This window comes from Carcharodon carcharias, chromosome 8 (genome assembly GCF_017639515.1).
Source record: "Carcharodon carcharias isolate sCarCar2 chromosome 8, sCarCar2.pri, whole genome shotgun sequence".
Classification (NCBI taxonomy): domain Eukaryota; kingdom Metazoa; phylum Chordata; class Chondrichthyes; order Lamniformes; family Lamnidae; genus Carcharodon; species Carcharodon carcharias.
Window position 1 is genome coordinate 33,513,311 of NC_054474.1, and position 19,830 is coordinate 33,533,140.

The following is a 19,830-nucleotide window of genomic DNA, read 5'->3' on the forward strand; positions in this document are numbered from 1 at the left end:
CTTGGTGAGTTGCTGCTGTGCATCTTGTAGATGGGGCACAGTGCTGTCACTGTGCAAAGATGGTAGAGGGAGTGGATGTTAAAGGTTGTGACAGGGTGCTAATCAAGTGGGCTGCTTTGTCCTGGATGGTGTCGAGCTTCTTGAATGTTGTGGGAGCTGCACTCATCCAAGCAAATGGAGAGTATTCAGTCACACTCTTGACTTGTATCTTATAGATGATGGACAGGTTTTGGGGAGTCAGGAGGTGAGTTGCTCTCCACAGAATTCCCAGCCTCTGACCTGCTCTTGTAGCCACAGTATTTATATGGCTGAAGCAGTTCAGTTTTTGGCCAATGGTAACCCCCAGGATATTGATAATGGCAGATTCAGTGATGGTAATGCCATTGAATGTCATGGGGAGATGATTGGATTCCCTCTTGTTTTTGCCTGGCACTTTGTGGCACAAACGTTACTCCCTAAACATTGATTTATTACCAGCCACATATTATTTCACACTTATTATTCTTTATTAACAGTTATTAGCATAAGTGAAGTGCATTGTTGAGGTTATAGATTTGAATAATTCAATCTAATTTCTAACCAAAATATCTAAAACTTCTGCAAAAATATCCATAGTTGCTTGTTTGAATTTTTAGTGGTCCTGATTAGACAGTAAGTGAAAATACTATCACCTAACTAACTGAAGTGCATTGAAGCCCACAGCTCTCAATATCGCTCCATTATGACTTAATTATTGAATGGTGCCTTTGATTAGTTAAGAGAGAACAGATATAATGGCCCAGAATTTTCTGCCAAATAACAACAGGTTTAACAGCACTCATCATTCTTCATACATAAATGATCTAGCAGCTTGTAACCAGAAAGAGATACTTCATGAATTGCAAATCGTCACAAGTTGATGGACAATTTGTGGTGTTCTGCCATTAGGCTTGCAAAAATACCCATGCCCTCAAGTTCCCAATTTACTTTTAGGAATCTGCTAGATTTTGAAAATTAAATTCACATTGAACTCACTGCAGAAATGCTCTATATGTACTAAATAGAGTACATATTTTGCATCACAAATACCCTTTTAATGATGTACTAACAGTCATACAATGTCAATCAACCTTTCTGGCCCAAAAATGGAACAACTTAAACTGTTGAGAGTTATTCCTGCATGTAATAAATTCTTTTTTGAGAAACAAATACTTCAAATTTTAAATCATTATTTCTTACTTTTCTGAATCTTAATACAATTGTTCTATTCATCTCTTTATTTCTCTTTCTGTACCTGATTTGATCATAATTCAACCTTTTCCCTTCTCATTCCTTCCTCGGTTTCTTTCTCAATCTTTAAATCACATTGGCTAAGGGATATACTGCTGGTCTCATCTTTCACCCTAAAACCAATCCCCGTTGCCACCTTGACCATGATCAGCAGTATTTTGTGATCCAATCCATGGCATTCCTGATCTGTATGAATCTGCCACTCACTGAAAGATGCTGCTCAGCTGTACAATGTGCAGAAGACTTATTTTGTATAATAGCTAGAAAAAAAAATCTCAACTTCACAGGTAATGTTCAAAACAAATAACCTTGAATTGAATCAAAGCCTATTCTCTATCTTTATCAGAATAATTATAATAAAATAAAGATTTACTGGCATTAAAAAAGTAAGTAAATGAAATAGTTGAGTAGGTTATATAACTCTTAAAAAGTCCACCCAGTTGGCCTGGGAACAAAGTTCATTTTTGTCTTATATTTTAGCAAAATACTAACAAGTTAACTTAAATTACCTTAGTGTGTATAATATTCTTCCATCATTCCATATCCTGAGCATTCGATTTGGAGTTGTTATCCAATGGGCATCAGCCTTTTTGGAATTTCTAAAGAATGTGTCCGGTATCCATATTTTGCCAACCATATTGCTGTTGAGCCTGAGGACTTTCATAGTGCTGTTAAATTTGAGACGTCTATCATACCATGTTTGGGCAAAAAATATGTCAATGGTATACTCCTGTTGAATAGATCCAATATATGAAGTAATCAATATTTGTATTCAGGGACAAAGTTTCAATACTATATATATGAAGCTTCTAAAACATATCTTTCCCATGAAGTATTCAGTGTTAAAGCATTGAGTTAACTCAACTGTCAATTAAATTAGAACAGAAAGGTCATCAGCCTGAAACACTGAGGTGAATTATATGCTGAGGGTGGGTTCCCCACTTCCCAGTGTAACGTCAGAGGCGAGCTCGCCTCCAGTTGACTAGCTCGTCCCGCTTTAATTTTTCAGCCGAAGGGCCTTTGATTGTTCTGAGGCGAGACTTCAGTCCCTCTTCAAGAGGAAGTCCCACATCATAGAGTTGCTGACCAATCAGAAGCAGGCAGTTCTACTGTACCATCAGCCCCACCAGGAGCAATGGCCACGGCCAGTACTGCAGCTAGGCCAAAGGGGAGGTGTGTTGAGCTGGACTGGATCTCCAGCTAAGTCTAGGATCTTGTCCGGGCCAAGCAGGGGAGCCCAAATGATTGGGGGAGCGGGGGCTGGAGGGGTTGGGGGTGCATGTTGGACAGGGAGGAGGGGGAAAAGGAGAAGGGGAACAGAAAACTATGAGGGAGGCTTCCAATTGGCACTGTGAACTCAGGAAGGAGGCACACTCTCCCCCACCTTTCACTGGCCAGCAGCCTGCAGGGACAAACCTGTCTTCCTACATGTTGGGTGCAGGCATTGCCAATCATTCATTAAATCCAGGCAGGATAAGCCTCTTACGTGGGCATTAATTGCCCACTTAAGGGATTTAATTGAGTAACGGGCAGGCAGCCCACCCGACATCTCCCCCTAATGAAATCATAGTGAGTGGGCCGGCAGTGGGCACGCCCCTGATGGCATGGCACCCTAGTTTACGGGTCCACCCACCTGCTTTCCCATCCACAGGCAGCCCTCAATATCCAGTCCAGTATTAACTTTGTTTTTCTCTCCACAGATGCTGCCAGATCTGCTGAGTTTTTCAGCATTTTCGGTTTTTATCTAAGATTTCCAGCATCAACAGTATTTTGCTTTATACCTAATGGTAAATCTGTTGATCCAGCACACAATGAGAATCACCTGATTCCAAAGGGTCAAGAACAAGTAACAATCTCTTCACTTAAGTATACACGGTGCTATTGTTCACACTAAGTTACTTTTATACTGAGCTCCTTTAAGTTGGATTCAAGGCACCTAATGTTCTTGAGTTTGCTCTGGGCATTTACTCTGTTAAATCCAGATTCATAGATCTACAGCAGCCTTGCGAATCTTTCTTCATTTCTATAGCATGAATCATGAGCAATTGCAAAGTCAGTAATGTTATGTGGACAAAATTAGCTGCGACTGTGACTGTGAAGCCATATATAAATATTGATTCTCAAGTTATAAGATGTGGAGTACCTGCCTTCAACAATTTTAACAAAAAAGTAATCATGCAAGAGGAGACATGTCCCATTAGTTAATACTTCCATCTATATTTAAACCATTTAGTGAAGAAAGGTATTTCAGATCCTGTAAATGGGCTTATGTTTTCCTCCTACTGTTAACAGAAAGGAAGACAGGCGGCCAATCAGGAATGTTATGCCTAGGTGTAAAGTTCAAAATTGATCCCGTAGTATTTAATCCAATGAATAATATTATTTAATGTCTGTAGTTTCTAATATTGAAACATATCTACCTATCATTAAAGAAAAACTGCAGTTTTACACCCAAGTAAAGGTTGAGATAAAACACCTTAACAATATTAAACAAATTAAAATTCTAGAACAGTATAATATTAAGTTAATACAATGTATATTAATATTTATAAGTAGTGTTGGTTTCACACTTATCTCACACACATGTGATATGTTATAACTGGATGTGATAAATGTGTCAAGAGCACTTCTGTCATAAAATCTGTTCGGTTGAGGCACTAATGGAAGGATATAGTGCCCTATAACCTGCTTTACTGAACTGAAATAAAGCAGACAGTGGAGGATTTGTCATAATATATATTTCTCTAATGTCTTTACTTTGATTCATGGAGAAGTTCCTGCTTCATTCTGAAGGAATGACTGAGAAGGCCATATGAATTGAGTCATTGCTACACAAGATATTTTCAAGAGATAGATGGTCAGTCCCCTCTGAAGACAGCGGGATGCCTGTTCATAAGTTATGACGGGAATTAGTAAATACCCTTCGAACATTTTATAATTTATGTTTTGATCAGTTTTAATGATCTTCACACATGGCAGATGCACAGAACAGGGAGCAAACAATCACAGATTATTTCAATTGAAGTTGACATTTATCCTCTGCAATGAGCATCATATCTATATATATCCCTTGAGAAATGTACATGTATCCAAGAAAGCTGTATGCAATTTTAAAATAATAGATAATAAGTCTATGATTCTATGATTCGATAAGTGAATAGGATTATTTATTTCTGAAAATGAAATTTGCTGTCAAAATCACTGTAAATCTGGGACGATATCCTACATGTATAAAGTTAAAAATTCATTAAGGGTAAATATTATGCAGAATATGTTAATAAGACAATTATGAAATGTGCAAATATATTTCTTTAAATTAAGGAAAGTGGGAAGCTATTAGTCAGTTTAACTGAAGATCAATCAGAACAAGTTAATATACTCAACTCCTTGATAGTTCTCTCTATGTAGCGTCCTCATTGTCCAAAGATTTCTCATCATGGCTCCATGGTGCCATGGCATCACATTGGAATAAAGAGAAGAGGCGAGCCTCAAGAACTACCTCAGCAACTACTGGTATTTAACCCATACAGTTGGCACACTCTAGTTAAATTAGCCCCCTTCTTCATAACTAGAAACAAGAAAATGTTTATATATCGGCATGCACCTTTTCAACTGCTGTTAAATCCAATTAGAATTTTAAAAGCCTGCTTAACAATTGATGTCTCAAGGGCAGAGCTCATTCAAGCACTGGATCTTCAGTGAAATTAGTCAGTCACTACAGAAAAATCTGTAGGATCAGATTGTGGCTACAGCTGCTGTCACAGTGGGGAGAGTTTTACAGCCCCATGTTAATATATATGAAGGCAATGGGGTACGTAAAATAAAATGGGTGGCTAGCCCACCGTCTTCACACCCATACCCAAGTGTGGGCGGGTGAGGCGTCAGCAAGCCCACATGCCCTTAGGCCTATTGAGGCCCTTAAGTTTTTTATTAAAGGCCAATGAAGGGCCTTTATGCCTCCACCTTCATAATACAGTGAGTGGGGGAAGACTGAAGGAAAGTGGCCAGCCCACTACTTTCCCAACTCAGGGTAAAAGGCGGGAAGGAGGGTGGGGAGTGTCTGTGTCCCCCCACAAAATGGTACCCCTCTGCCCCTTTGTGCCTCCCCACAAAACCCCTCCCCCGAGCCTCTCGAACCCGACTCCACACCTCCCTCCAACCCCCCCTCGCTTGGGTCCCCTGGTCCCTCCCTGACCAAAAACTCCAGACTTACCTTTCAGTCCAGCACGCAAGGTCTTCTTGTCGGGACTCCCTTGTAGTCCCAGAGGTAGCCACTAATGTACTCTGTCACTGCTAGGACCACTCAGTTGCCAGCCAATCAGATTGGCCAGCAGTTCTTGAAGGCGCGACTTCCTGTCCCTGAGGTGGGAAGTCCCACTTGCCTTGTTAAGGCTACCCTCAGTGTATCATCACTGTGGGGCAGCCCTATTTAAAGCCGGTGAGCTGTCGACTGACTTTTGCACAGAGGGTGCGAGCAATATGCCACCACCCCCCCCCCCCCCCCCCCCCAACCCCCCCCCCCCCCCCCCCCCCCCCCCCCCCCCCCACAGAGTAAAATTCACTCCAGTGACTTCCCAACTCAGCCATTCCATTAAGAGCAAGCATATAACACAGGACTCCAGGCGCTTCCTCACATGAAGAGGTGGAAACTCAGATGGAAAGGTGCCGTGGCTTTTCTTGCACACTTAGTGGCTGATTAGAGAGCACTTCCTCATTCCCCTGGCCAGTGATAGGGTCTTGCACAGGACCCCAAATAAGAAGCAACAGAAGAAAAACAAAATCAGCTGAAAAATGTTCAATCAGTGGGGTGTTGGGTAAATTTGTCACATGTTGTGATACTGAACGACATGGAGCAGGAAAGGAGCTAGTCCAATCCTTGCTCTACATTGGAGCAGTGTCTGAGAGTGTGATACAAAAGTTAGTCTTGGTGCTGCTTTCTTAGATCAAAAGAAGAAAATATTCCACTGCTGATACCTACACAATAACTAAAGTTGGGAGTACACCAATGCGGTTTTCAAGTTAATCGCAGAATTGTTAATGGTGTATCCACAATCAAATAGTGTATGGGGTTCTTACTATTTCTGCCCATAAATAAAAAGTGGTCACCTGGACGAGATTCTTGTGAAGCCATACCATTTACCTCCAGGTAAAGTTTCAAGTGAGACTTCATCTGTCCCTCAGAAATGGCTCACATCCTAATCTATTTCTATCAGATTACCTGGAATTTGCAAAGGATATATGGCACAGAAACAGGCCATTTGGCCCTACCAATCCAGTGTTTATGCTCCACTCGAGCCTCTTCCCACCTTTCCTCATCTAAATCTATCATCATCATAACCCTCTATTCCCTTCTCTCATATGCTTGTCTAGATTCCTCTTCAATGCATTATATATTATTTGCCTTAACCATTCACTGTGGTAATGAGTTCCCCATTGTCACCAGTCTTTGAGTGAACAAGTTTCGTCTGAATTCCCCATTAATGGTGAGGACAGCAAGCATGAACGATGCACGTGGGTGCGCACTTGAAAGTCTCCCTGAGGCACAGAGCTGCCTCAGAGAGATGAACATTTTTCAAAATAAAAAAATGAAGGTTTCTAAAATGTTATAAAAGATGTCCCCTCATGTGACTCTGTCACATGAGCAGGGACATATTATTAATTAAATTTAAAAATTTTTATTTTATTTTTATTTGCTGTTGGAAACCTCATCCTGTCCGTGGATGAGGTTTCGTAAAAAAGGCCACTTGGCCCTTTCGTCTGCCCGCCAACCATAAAACCTAGGCTGGGATTTTCTGGCCCAGTAGCGGATGCGGCGAGCCATTTAAATGGCCGCTGACTTTGGCGGGGCTGAAAGATCCCACCGGCAGGAGTGGCTGGAAAATCCAACCCTTAGTTCATTTATGAACTTTTTATGCACTTGCTAACTAGCCTATAGCACAATCTTTGGTGATTGGTATATTTGTATCCTGAGATCCCATTGTTCCTCAATCCCACCTAGACTTGCAACTTCCAAGTAATTAGTGACTTCCCTGTTCTTCCTATCAAAATATGCTCCCTCATATTTATCTGCGTTGAATGTTATTTGCCAATCATTTTCCCATTCTGCAAGTTTACTATGCCCTCCTTTAATTTGTTGTTGCCCTCCTCGGTATTGACTATTCCCCGCAATTTGGTATCATCCACAAATTTGGAAATTGTTTTTGATTCCAAAGTCCAAGTCGTTAATGTAAGTTGTGAAGAGCAATAGTCTCAGCACTGATGCTTGTGGAACACCACTTTCCATCTTCTGCCACTCTGAGTAACTACCCTTTATTTACACACTCCGCTTCCTGTCTTAAAGACAGCTAGCAATCCATTTTTCCACTTGCCCCCTGGCTTCACATTCTCTGAAGTTATTCATTTGTTTATTATGAGGCACCTTATCGAAGGCCTTTCGAAAATCTCGATGAATTACATCTACTGCATAACCAATGCCTTCTTTCTCTGTTAACTCTTCAAAAATTCAATAAGATTGGTCAATCAAGGTCTTCCCTTTTGAAATCATTTTGTAATGCACAGCAAGAGCCTGAAGGATTCAGCTGCAGCAAGGACCAACACCACAGCAACAGGAGAGGTGGACAGACATTTAAATAGGGGCATAAACGCCCCATTGTTGACCAAATTAGACTTGTCAGCCTCAGCAAGAACCAAGGCCTATAAAAGAAGGTATGCTTCTGCAAGATTGGAGAAAGGATGCTGCGACAGAGCTCTCTACCTCCACTGGAGGATCTCAGGGCTGTTACTGTTACTGCTGCCCTTGGGGGCACACCCTCACCATCTACGTGGTGGTGGTATGTGAGGTGCACGAAATAAAAAATCTGCACCCCATCTGCACTATTATTTATAATCTGCAAGTATGGAATAGCATGGGATTACAGCACAAAGAAGGCCATTCGGCCCAACAGCTGTTAACATATCACCTGGAATGAGAGGCTGATCCAGAAAGAACAGGGAAAGAAAATCCAGCTTAAAACTTTGAGGCAGCTGCAGCACTCACTACCCAAAAATTCCTTCCCTCTCCAACACTATCCTGCCTGACTTTGTGTGGGATTGCAAAGGAGAATCCAGCCCATTGATTTACTGGCAGTGGATACAAAATTCATGGGTGCTCAGCAGTATTTTTTAAAAGCCTGAATGGGCTAGTAATTGGATAGCTGTGTGTCTTGGGCAAGATGGTCACAATACAATGCTCGCACCATACCTTTTGATGTGTACATCTCATTTTCATGCTGCAGTGTGGCCCCAAGCAGATTCAGCACATCACTCCTCTCTGCAGTACTTCGGTGGCCTCTGTGCGCTACAAAGCACATGCTCCAGGCAGCCCTCCTTTTTTAAATGCGCAGTCCCAATAAAAGGGAAGCTGCACTAATGCACTGTCGACTGCTGGGTAATCACTTTGGTCAAGGAAGGTGTCACGTCGTGGCAGGGAAAAGGCCCCCTACTTTAGCAATGCCACCTGAGAGGCAACAATCAGACAAGTGGACACCAGGAGAGGTGCCTTGTTTCCAATGGGGGGAGGGGCAGGAACTCTTCCAGACAGAGCCTCAGAAAGAAATAGGATCAGGTGGCAAGGGTGCTGAATGCCCAGAGCGCCGCCCTCAGGACACGGCACAGTACTGAAAGATGCTTAATGACCTCACTTGGTTGGTCAAGGTGAGTGAATGCATCTGCATTTCAAGCCCAACACTGACTGTGACAGCAACCAAAATTCAAAGCAATTGCAAGTTTCCTATCAATAGATATTAAAATATATAAATATTATAAATATATATGCATAATTACAATTAGGAATGAGACCAAACCTCCTTATTCATTGAGTCTACAGCACAGAAACAGGCCATTTGGCCCAAAAGGCCTATACCTGTAATTATGCTCCACACAAGCCTCCTCCAACTCTTCTTCACCTAACTACCCGCATTCCCCTCTATTCTTTCCTCCCTCCCATGTTTATTTAACTTCCCCTTAAATGTATCTATGTTATTCACCTCAACTACTCCTCAAGTTTGCGATTTCCACGTTCTTACCATTCTCTGGGGGAAAAAAAAACATTCTCCTGAATTCCCTAATGGATTTATTAGTGACTATCTTGTATTAATGACCGGGAGAAACATTTTTCCCATATCTATCCTAACATTATCTTAAAGATTTCTGAACATTTCACCCCTCAGCCTTTTCTTTTCCAGAGAAGACGGGCCCGTACAGAATAAATTTGGTACAATAATGTCACGATGTTGTGCAGGATGTGAAATCATCAGAATGCACAACAAAATGTTTAATTTCCCTGCTTAGTATGTTCAAAAGTTTTAAGATGTCAGGTGGTCAAAGTCCCAATAATATCAACGTGGGTGTCGTTTTCAGGGTTGAACAATGCAGTACACGGTGAAAAAACTGAATGCTTCTGGGCGACTGTGATGTGATAAATATCTGTAGTTGTGAAGTGCATCTTAGCCCACTCACAACTTCACAGATCATCTAATCAGTTTGTGCTTATATTTATCACATACCACAGCCGCCTGTGACACACCACCTATTTACACCATGAAATATCTTGTCCACCTCCTAATATTACACATCAGAACAAGGCCTGAATTTTCAGCTCGGCGGGCTGACGCGATCGGCAGGCCTGGGAGTGGTCAGGAAGCGGGCTGCTGACTGCAATCGGCCCCCGACCGCGATCTCACGCTGGCTGGCCAGTTAACAGCTCAGTGCTGTCGGGGTGGAGGCGGGAGGAAGGTGGGCAATGACGTTTCCACGGGCGCGAACGAGCACTGAGAGAAAGCTCCCTGAAGGCAGAGAGCTGCCTCAGGGAGCTGCCGACCCGAAAGCCATGAAATAAAGTATTGAAAATCAGGGGAAGAATTTTCAGGTTGGCGAGGGGGGCTGGGACCCGCTCGCCGATGCGTAAAATGATGCGCTGTGACGTCGGGCAGGCCTCCCGACATCATTTAAATTTTCAGGCGGCAGGCGCGCAGCTGAGTCAGCTGCATGCCCACAGATCTGTCAAAGGCCTATTAAGGCCATTAAGAAAGTAATTAAAGTAGTTACGAATGCTGCCCATCCAACCTTGATGAGGTTTCAAGAAGATTTTATTAATTAAATAAAAAATTTTCAAACATGTCACAGCTCAAGTGATGTTGTCACATGAGGGGACATGTCTAAATAATTTTTCTCTGTCTTTAACGAGAACTTTAATTCTGAACTTAATCTCCCTGAGGCAGCTCCGTGCGAAAGAGTGCAGGCCTCAACTCAGGGAATCCCACCGCCCCCCTCACCCCCCACGCCCCCCCGCCCGCACAGGGAGTGTTCAGCGCTTCCAGGCGCACATCACGCTGGGTGGGCCTTAACTGGCCCGCCCACATAAAATGGCAGCGCAGCCCCAATCAGGGGCGCCGATTGGGTTCGGGCCTGCCCCCGCACCACCCCCACAACAGGGGGAAATTTCTGCCCCAAGAAAAAAATGGCCAAGCATCACAATCAGGCACCTGAACACAGAGATGATAAAAATGCTGTCCACAGATTTTTACTTTTATTTTATTTCATAACGGAAACCTCATCCTGCCCTTGGATGAGGTTTGATGAAAAATGTAAAGGCCGCATGGCTGATTCGCCCATCTGCCAACTGTAACGTTGGACTGGCTACGAAAAATAACAGACAATTGCGCCACTAATAGGCTTAATTGTCCTCTTAGTTGGTTGCTGGGCACGCTTCCGACTTTTGCATGCGCCCACCAAGCGAAACATCGGGACGCTCGCCCGATGTCATCTCGGCCAATTTTATGCCTGATCGGGTCGGGCACAGGCCTGCCCTCGGGGTGTAAAATTCAGCCCCAAGACTTCCTGCAATGTCAGTTCTGAATCACTGGATCACTCTCATTTGTGCAGTTCTATATTCTCCTGTATCTCCATGTAATTGATTACGCCAAACTTATTTCCTAGTAATTAACTGCAGATTAGATTCTGGTAAACTGTGATAAGGTAATAGGGTAATGTTTCAGCGAGGAGGCCATTATGTATCAATTATAAAGAAGTATTACTTTCATATCAGAACATCTCAAAACAGTTTACACAACAAATTGCTATTCTGAAGTAGTAATTGTTGGTGTGCAGGTAAATGAAGCAGCCATCTTGCACCAACAACTTCCCACAAATAGCTATTAGATAAATGTTCAATTATATTTTGAGTTGAATTTTTGGCCAACCACAACAATGTGGTTAACTCTTAAGTGCCCTCTGAAATGTCACCGAGCAAGCCACTCAGTTGTAGCAAACTGCTACAAAGTCAAAAAGGAATGAAACTGGACGGATCACCCAGTATTGACCTAGGCACCGGAAATGGCAATGACACACCCAGCCCTGTCAACCCTGCCAAGTCCTCCTTACTAACATTTGGGGGCCTGTGCCAAAATTGGAAGAGCTGCACCTCAGACTAGTCAAGCAATAGTCTGACATAGTTATACTCACTGAATCATACCTTAAAGACAATGTCCCAGACATCACCATCACCATTGGGTATATTCTGTCCAACCTGCAGGACAGACCCAGCAGAGGTGGCAGCATGGTGGTATACAGTTGGTAGGGAGTTGCCCTGGGAGTCCTCAACATTGATTCTGGACCCCATGAAGTCTAATGGCAGCAGGTCAAACACGTGCAAGGAAACGTCCTGCTGATTACACCTACCGTTCTCAACACCTGCTGCCCCACTGCCCCCAGCTGACGAATCAGTATTGTTCCATGTTGAACACCAGTTCCAAAGACTCAAGACGCTCCAAGAGGAAAAACTTCTCCTAATCTCTGTCTTAAATGGGCGACTCCTCATTTTTAAACAGTGACCCCTAGTTCTCGATTCTCCCACAAGAGGAAACATCCTCTTCGCATCCACCTTGTCAAGAGCCCTCAAGATCTTATATGTTTCAATCAAGTCAGCTCTTACACTTCTAAACGCCTGTGGATACAAGCCTAGACTGTCCAACCTTTCCTCACAAGGTAATCCACCCATTCCAGGTATTAGTCTAGTAAACCTTGTGTTCAACTGTATTCAAACACAATCTGTAACCTGATGGCCCGTCAAGCTGGGGGATCAATGAAGGGTGCAGAAGGGCATGCCAGGAGAAGGACCAGGCCACCTAAAAATGAAGGTCAACCTGGTGAAGCTGAAACACAGGATTACTTGTATGCCAAACAGTGCAAACACTTTGTGAAAGACAAAGCTAAGCAGTCCCACAACCAATGGATCAGATCTAAGCTCTGGAGACCTGTCACACCCAGTCTTGAATCGTGGTGGACAATTAAACAATTCACTGGAGGAGAAGGCTCCACAAATATACCCATCCTCAATGATGGGCGAGCCCAGCACATCACACAAGGCTGAAGTATTTGAAACAATCTTTAGCCAAAAGAGCCGAGTGGATGATCCAGCTCGGCTTTCTCCTGAGGACCCCAACATCATAGATGCCAGTCTTCACAAAATTCAATTCACTCCATGTGATATCAAAAAATGGCTGAAGGCACTGGATACTGCAGAGGCTATTGGCCCTGACAATATTTCAGCAAACTGACACTCAGTTTGGGTTCCACCAGGGCCACTCAGCTCCTAACCTCATTACAGCCTTGGTGCAAACATTGACAAAAGAGCTGAACTCAAGAGGTGAGGTGAGAGTGACTGCTGTTGACATCAAGACAACATTTGACCACGTGTGGCGTCAAGGAAACCTAACAAAACTGAAGTCAATGTGAATCGGAGGAAATTCTCCCCTGGTTAGAGTCATGTCTAGCACAGGTGAAGATGGTTGTGGTCGTTGGAAGTCAATCATCTCAGTCCCAGGACATTGCTGCAGGAATTCCTCAGTATAGTGTCCTAGGCTCAACCATCATCAATGACCTGCTTCATCAATGACCTTCCTTCCATCATAAGGTCAGGAGTGGGGGTGTTCATTGATGATTGCACAATGTTCGATACCATTTGTGACTCCTCAAATACCGATGCAGTCTGAGTCCATGTGCAGAAAGACCTGGACAACATTTTGGTTTGGACTGATAAGTGGCAAATAACATTGGTGCCACACAAATGCCAGGCAATGACCATCTCCAACAAGACAGAATCTAACCATTTTGCTTGTCAATGACATTACCATCATCGAATCCCCCACTACCAACATCCTGGGGGTTACCATTAACCAGACTGAACTAGGCCAGCCGTATAAACACTAGTGGCAAGAGCAGGTTACAGGCTGGGAATTCTGCAGTGAGTAACTCACCTCCTGACTCCCCAAAATCTGCCCTCTACAAAGCACATTTCAGGAGTGTGATAGAATACTCTCCATTTGCCTGGATGAATGCAACTCAAACAAAATTCAAAAAACACAACACCATCAAGGACAAAGCAGTCTTCTTGACTGGCACCCCATCCACCGCTTTAAACATTCAATCCCTACAACAACAATGCACAGTGGCAACAATGTGCATTGCAGCAACTCACCAAATCCCTGACCTCTACCATCTAAACAAGGTCAGTAGGTGTATGAGAACCACTACCTGCAGGTTCCTCTTCAAGCCACACACCAGCCTGACTTGGAAATATCACCATTCCTTCACTGTCATTGGGTCTAAATCCTGGAACCCCCTCCCTCACAGTACTGTGGGTGTAGCTATACCACATGGACTGCAGCAGTTGAAAAAGGCGGCTCACCACCACATTCTCACCACCTTCTCAATGGCAATTAAGGATGGGCAACAAATGTTGGCCTAGCCAGCAACACCCACATCCTGTGAAAAGAATAAGTGGACCCACTCTTCTTCAAATAGGAATCTAGGAACAGGAGTAGGACATTCAGCACCTTGAGCCTGTGCTACCACTGAAGCTTTCAGACCAAGTAGTTTATTGTCAGCTGAATTTCTCTTCTAGTTTAATTGTAAAAGCACTCCCACCTATCATTCTCATCAATTAGGATGAACATCCATCTCTTGTTTAAAATCATTATCCAAAATATACAGGTACAGATAAATAAACTAGCTATAAAAAATACTACATGTCAATGTTATCAACACTCAAAATAGTTATTACTTTAGATATCCAGACCTGAAAAAATAACCTGTTATTTTGTACTTTGTTGGCAAAATGGTGCATTTATTATAAAATGTAATAAAACACATTTCTTACTCCTCAATTTTAAACTGATGGTTTTTTGAGTGTCAAAAATAATCCAGAAATCTGATCACAACCAGCATCTGGTAAACAGGATACATGAATTGGCATTGCATACACCAATTCATATGTGCGCAAGTGGTAAGCAATATTCATGGTGTTTACTTGCTTTAATGCCACCCATTTGTCTACCGCAGCGATCGGTGAAGAATATCGAGTATCTAGGTGTCTGCTTAAAGGCAACCAGCAATTCTTATTGGGGCGTTGCAATTTAGTTGCAGACACACAAAAAGAAATTTGTTTGTGAATCACTGAAAGAAGAAGTAAGTTGTCACCAAGGGTTTCCGATGTCCCACTGGGGACCTCCATGCAGTCATTGGACAGCAAGGACATTCTCTTTCCCCCAGAAGGCAGGGAGGCCTCCATGCCGCTTCTTCAAAGGCAGTAAGAAGAAACTACGGTGTAGGTGAAAGCGAGGATCATCGCACCAATGACCAAACTACAATACTGTAAAACAAAATCCAATGATCTAACTGGATTTGTTAAGATAAGAAGTCTGCTCTCATATTTTCTGCTTACAGCTGCACTTTTACAACTCTGTAGGGAAGTATTTAATGGAGGTAACAGGGGTCTTACTTGCCGACTGGGGAGCCAGCGAGAGCTCCGCAATGCCTCTTTTAGGGAAGGCATGCCAAATTAATTTCCACTCAGACATTTAATTGAACAGTGGCAGGCCTTCCCCAGAATCACGGCCCCCGGATCGAGAGCGGCTGGCCAGTCAGAGGCTGGCAACTCTATTGAATGGCACCATACCCGGAGGCTGTGGCTGCTGCCAGTAAGACACCCACCCAAGGCCTAGAATCATCGCTGGATCCCAGACCACAGGTGAGTGATGGCAGGAGGGGGTTCGGAGGATGGGGGTTGCAGGAAAAGAAGGGAGAGGGGAGTCAGAAGCAAGGGCAGGTGTGTGGCTCTTGGTGGGTTCTTCTTCCTGATGCGAGGACCCTCAAACAGGCATTGATTGTCTTTGAACATGGGATCCTCCCTCCCCCGGGAGTCAAAAGCAAGCTCGCACGGGTAAACTTGCCATGCTTCCCACTGGATTAACACCAGCAGTAGTGGGATCAGGCCCTTAAATAAGCATTAATTGTATAACCTTCTGAGTATTTCTGGCATTTTCTGTTTTTATTAATTGCCCACTTTTGGGCCTCAATTGTCACTGGAGTTGGAAGGCCAGCCACATGACTTCCCTCCAAGTAATCAATTGGGGTGGAGCTGGGGTGGTGGCCGGGGCCTCACCCTCCATCCTCCTGCCTGATTAAATGACCCTGACATCAAATTCAGCCACATGGGAGGGCATCAAATACTGCCCCTTAATTATAATATCAACAGACCCACAAGAGTACCCTCCCTCAATACAATTTACTCTCCTGAAATCATTCCAGTGTATCACAGCACCTCCTTCCCCTGAAGCTCACACATTCACCACCACTGCAACCCTCACTTACCAACAACCCAAAGCTCACATACAGCCTGTCAGCTGTTCGGCCTAGACAGCCACTTTTTCCAAACACTTAAAGACTTCTTGAGTTAAGTAAGGGGTTAGTTTAATTGTCCTAAATCCCACCCAGGGAAAAATGTTTAAAATGTTAAAAATGTACAAATATGTCCTACTTCCAGCTAATGCATGCAAATGCACATTCAAACCCCAAGCATGCAGAAAAGAAAACAACTTTACAGAGTATCAAATGTTAAACTTGGCCAAGTTTAAGTGCAGATTAAGAAAAAGGAAAGCCATTAAGATTCACTGATTGTATCCGGAGGCATTGGTTCTTCAGTTGAGGCAGCTGGTTTAAAGTCATGTCTGGTGTGTCTTTTTCCTCCTTGAAACACTGTTGTAGAAATCCAATGGCTTTTAGTAGAGAGTTTCTGTCTGCTGTAGTGATGTAGACAAATTTTTAATTCAGCAAGACAGGGCTCAAAGCTTATATGGAATATTATTGCGAGAGAGAGAGGGCAAAAGAGAGCCGCTCCCTCCAACAGCCAGAATATCTCTGCCATATACCAAATTCAAGCATCCGCACAAAGGGTTGTATTAAATGACCTCTCTCCATGCCAATTGTATATTCCAAAAGGAAGTTGATCAGCTCATGACTGGCACAGCTCCTCCTTGCCATTGTGATAGCCAAGGTGATTCATGTTTAATACAAAAACAAAAATACCTGGAAAAACTCAGCTGGCAGCATCTGCGGAGAGGGGTACAGTTGACATTTCGAGTCCGTATGGCTCTTCATCATCATATGGACTCGAAATGTCAACTGTATCCCTCTCCTCAGATGCTGTCAGACCTGCTGAGATTTTCCAGGTATTTTTGTTTTTGTTCTAGATTTCCAGCATCCGCAGTATTTTGCTTTTATGATTCATGTTTAATGTTAAAGCAATTCACTCCTGAATGGTTCATTCTTTCATATGCATGATGCAGGGAAGAAGCTTTCACACCTCCAGGGAGGCCTTTGTCTGTTGAGGCCTCCAGAGATCCTACATCTCCCCGAAATGGACTGTGACTGCACAAGTAAATTGGCAGACAATTTAATCTATCTTTGTCATTCAACGAAATGTCCCTTTTTAAAAAGTTTAATATGTGAATCCAGCTGATGAGATTAATTAATTCCATAAAGCATATCTTTGTGACAGGAGGCACCTGCAGGGGATGACTCTCTAGGTACAAGTGCACAGGAGCTCAAACAGAAGAATAGGACCATATAGGCCAGTTCATCAGAACAAAGGTTGCATACAAGTGCTTCTGTAAAAGACTCAGATATAGAATTTGATAGCTCAGGCTGTCAAAGAAAGCTAATGGGCATCTATCAGGAAATGCTTGCTGCACTGAGAAGCCTGCCAGAAAGCTTGTGTGCAACGTCATGGAGCATGGGAAAGCCCTATTTGAATGTTGTTCAAGGCTTTATGCAGAGCACAGAGACCATTCTACCATAAACCAAGTGGTCAGATCCATCAGCACCACAGCAGAACTCCATCACCTCTCCTTACCCACAAAATGGAGCCTCCTGGCAGCACTGATAGCTTCCACTGCAGGACAAACTGATGATCTTCTTTCAAAACTGGCTGCCATTGTGGCTTCAGGGACTTCTGGAGCATCACATTATTTCTGCATGTACCGCCCAGGTATGTGCACATGGTTCCATAGGAATGGCACTTGCAGCCCTTGTTAGGATGATAGCGAGCCTGCTCCTCCATCAGATCTTGTGAGTGTCACTCAACCAGCCATCCCAAACTGCTGCAGTCCACACTAAGGTTGTTCAGTCTGAAGCCAGGCCCTTTAGGCCTAGAGGTATTCAAGGTCATCCTCTAAGGCCATCTGAATTGTCCTCAATGGAAGCTCACCAACCTTCCACCAGCCATGCTGGAACCACTGGAGAAACATTCTTTTTGGAGCACAAAGATAGGAAAATGAATATACAAGCCATTGAATAATGGTGATTAATTTGGTTTTGGTCAATGCTGACATACTTTGACAACATTTATTTGTTAAAGTTAGTGGTTATCCTTCAAATGAAAAGGTCTATAAGGTTAGAGTGAAGTAATGTAATTGAATGATGCCTGTAAGGAATGATTATGGCTACAGCTGAAAAAAAGAGACAGGCTATCTAAGCTTTTCATCTTGCACTCATCAGGATAGTTTGTAAGACATTAGCAAACTGTAATATGGAAACAACATTTTATACTGCATGAGAATAGAGTGCTGATTGGTTGGCAAGTGGACTCTGATTGGTGGAGGCGTTGCCATGGAGAATCAACATGTTGCAGTTAGCTGCCTAGCTTTGTTCAAATTGAAACTGGGCAGGTCAACTCCGATTGGTCAAAGTATTGCCCTGGGAAATGAGCCAGAGTTCATTCAAGATGAAAAGCTTTGATAGCATGTCTCTTCTTTCAGCAACACTCAAGCTCTGTACTACTGAACGGCAAATTGTCATGACTTTGGTGAACAGGGAATGTGAGGTCTGATTTAGGTGAAGAGCTTCTCAATGAACTGGTCTCCGTGAGCTCAGGCAAGTAGGCAATGTTACTTGCTACACTACTTCTGCCTCATCATCATCTGCCTCCTTTTCTTCTTCCTTTTCCTTCTCCTCATCCTGCACTTGTTGCTGCCAAGGTAGTGGTAAAAGATGGTTCCTTATGGTGGCAAAGTTTTGCAGCATACAATAGATGAAGACAATTATGGACACCCACTCAGGCATGCACTGTAAAGCTCCTCCAGCACAATCCAGTTAGCAGAAGCGGTGCTTGAGCATGCCAATTGTTTGGTCAATAAATGTTCCTTGTAGTAGCACAGTCCTGGTTCTAGATCTGCTTTGGAGCTGTGTATGAATTGCTGAAAGCAGTCATGAAACATATCCAGAAGAGACAAGCCTTGTAACCCAATAGCCAGCCTATAATTTGCTAGCCTCATTGAAATAAAGGTAGGACAGAGTACTGGCATAGTATGAAGGATTCTAACTCCTGCTGGGATAGCAGCAATAGACCAGCTTGATGCATTACCTATGGTCACATATCAGCTGTACTTCGAGGGACTGGAATTCCTTTCAATTTATGCCAGGCTGATGCTAAGGACCTGTGAGTACTGTGTGGTCCCTTTAAATAGTGATGGTGAGGGCTTTTCCTGCCAGTTAGCACCATGTTGTGCTCTGCAAGATCAGCAAGTGAATCACTGTGGTAGGCCCTTTAAGAAGCATCTTTTACATCCATTACTCTTGCCTTTAAATGTTGCCAGCGTGTGACTCTGCCACCAGTGCAACATCATCTTCAAATACAGTCTGGTCAGAAATGTGTGAGGGCTTCCTGCCTGCCTTATTGGTCCTTAGGACTGGTAGCACCTGAAAAATAGGTACTGCAAAACCAAATTTCTAGGTACATATGTCAAGTACACCAGTGGGCTTGTCTGAGTGTGGTGCGCAGAAGTGCAAAGGAAAACAAACATAGAAAATAAATTGTGAAGCATGATTTACCACATGGGAAACATGAAAGTCAGCTTTCATGAGTAATTTGAACATTCTAGGAATCTTGATTTACTCATACAAGATAGGTTTTTCTGTACTGATATCAAAAAGGCAAAATGTCCAGCATGCTTAGATATTAAATGTGACACATAGATTGCATTAGTGCATTTGAATCCAAGGATTTCCCAATATTGTAAAAACAGGCCTATCCTCCCACAAATAAGAATGTCATTCAAAAGATTACTCAGTTGTAAATGTAAAGCCACAGCATATAATCTCCCTAGATTGTAAAAATTGCATACACTGCATCAGTACATTCTTTCTTGCATTTGAAATAAAAGAACTTCAGACATTGTCTGATTTTAT

General features: G+C 43.2%; 1 protein-coding gene across 1 annotated transcript in view; it reads right to left on the reverse strand.

Annotated features, from left to right (window-relative positions):
• Positions 1–19,830, reverse strand: part of LOC121281589 (gamma-aminobutyric acid receptor subunit gamma-2-like) — a 404,445-nt gene that overhangs the window by 373,859 nt on the left and 10,756 nt on the right. The window contains exon 5 of the mRNA XM_041194589.1: positions 1,779–1,999. Coding sequence (XP_041050523.1) covers positions 1,779–1,999 — 221 coding nt within the window. The remainder of the gene's footprint in view (positions 1–1,778; positions 2,000–19,830) is intronic.